This window comes from Alligator sinensis, unplaced genomic scaffold (assembly GCF_000455745.1).
Source record: "Alligator sinensis unplaced genomic scaffold, ASM45574v1 scaffold1283_1, whole genome shotgun sequence".
NCBI lineage: Eukaryota > Metazoa > Chordata > Crocodylia > Alligatoridae > Alligator > Alligator sinensis.
The window spans coordinates 2,511,309-2,512,948 of NW_005842091.1; the positions used below are offsets into that span (position 1 = coordinate 2,511,309).

General features: G+C 61.0%; 1 protein-coding gene across 1 annotated transcript in view; it reads right to left on the reverse strand.

Moving 5' to 3' along the window:
- The window catches only part of LOC102372150 (unconventional myosin-XV), a gene marked incomplete at its 5' end in the record, with an annotated part of 31,244 nt that extends 30,374 nt beyond the window's left edge, over positions 1–870 (reverse strand). Inside the window, 2 exons of the mRNA XM_006024059.2 lie at positions 36–120; positions 695–870. Coding sequence (XP_006024121.1) covers positions 36–120; positions 695–870 — 261 coding nt within the window. The remainder of the gene's footprint in view (positions 1–35; positions 121–694) is intronic.
- Positions 871–1,640: the final 770 nt, after the last annotated feature.

The following is a 1,640-nucleotide window of genomic DNA, read 5'->3' on the forward strand; positions in this document are numbered from 1 at the left end:
CGCTACCCCCACCTCATGGCAGGTGCGTGACTCACCCTGAGATACCTCTTCCGGTTCACGTACACGTTCACCAGAGCCCTGAATTTGATGAGCGTCCTCCGCAGCCGCCTGTACCTCTGCCTGCAGGGAGCAGCAAGGCCGGGGGCAGCAGGGAAAGGGGGGAAATACTACGCTGAGCCCCCAGCAGAGAGGGGTGGCTCCTAGACCCACTTCAAGGCTTGGCTTCCAAGCAGGGGGAATGGGGCTCTGACCCACAAGCACTGGCGGTGTAAGGGGGTGTAACACTGGGCTGAGCAAATGGCTCTGCCCTCTTTGCTGCCCCCATGCTCCCAGCAGAGGGGTTAGGGAGGGAGGAAGGTCTGGCAGTGACCCCCTGAAGCCCTGCCACCAGCACAGCTTGGGGCCTGATGCTGAGCCCAAGGGGCGTCTTTCCCACGGCAGTGGGGACAGGACTGCAAGGGAGCAGGGACTGAGCCCATCCCAGTGAGACCCACCAGCTGGAGGAGAGGAACCCGCTTGTCCTGCCTCAGGACTCCGCACCCAGCCCCTCACCTCAGCTGCCACCTGCCCATCCCAAAGCACAGCCCAATAGGTGCCCCAGGGCACCTGGGCAAAGCTAGCCCAGGAAAGGGGATCCCCACAGCCCTCCCTGCACAGGAAAGCACCCAGGAAACCCCATGCTCACGGCCCGCACCTGGCAAGGTAGCCCCGGGAGCGACTCTGGATGAGGATGATCTTGCGGCGCAGGGAGTAGAAGCGCTTCTTGAGGAAGAAGGTGCGGGCATAGCGCTGCAGCGTGAGGGCTGCCAGGTGGTGGGCCCGGTCCCGCTTGCTCTCCAGCTCCTGGTACAGGTGCTCCTTCATGAACAGCTGTGGAGGGAGGATGCCCTGAGCCCCTGACCATGGCAGCTCGCCTGGCTGGCCCCAGGATTTTGGATACCCAGTGGAGGAGGAAGAACCTGGAGCCTGGGGTCACTGCACTCCTTCCTCCGCATCCTCCCATGTCTGCTTCCCTGACCAACTTCCTCTCCCTGCCCCTGCCCTTTGCCTCTATGACACCGGGCTGGGAAGGGAGATGCGGGGTGATGCCGAGGTAGGGCTGTGTGGGCCAGTCAATAAGAACTGGAGGCCGTGGGGGTGAAGCAGGGGGCTTGGTACCACCCAGCTAGCAACAGCCCTGGCAGCAGGGACCAAATGTATGTGGCTGGGAAACCCTGAGGGGGGTCCTGAGCATCACGCCCCATCCCCAGGAGGGGCTGGGAGTGTTCAGACACATAAGGATGAGCTAAATGCATCATCTGCTTTCCCACAACCATGACTGTGGGCATTGCCCGTGGCCTTTTGGGGTCTGCCTCATGACATGGGGATATTGAGGGGTGACAGCTCCATGTTCCCAGGTCCCACATCAGCATCCTTCTTCCAAGGGGCCCTGGCCAGACGCTTGCTGGTGATGAGATTCAGGCTAATGAGTGTTACACAATCAGGGCCTGATTTTTATGATAATTAACGCTCGTAATCATTATCCTTCTCGTGGCTAATGCCTCCACCCCACCAACAGGGAGCAGGAGGATGGGGCCTGCCCCAGAGTGCTCAAGCATAGACAGGAGACAGGCAGACAGGCAGAGACAGACGGAGGAGGA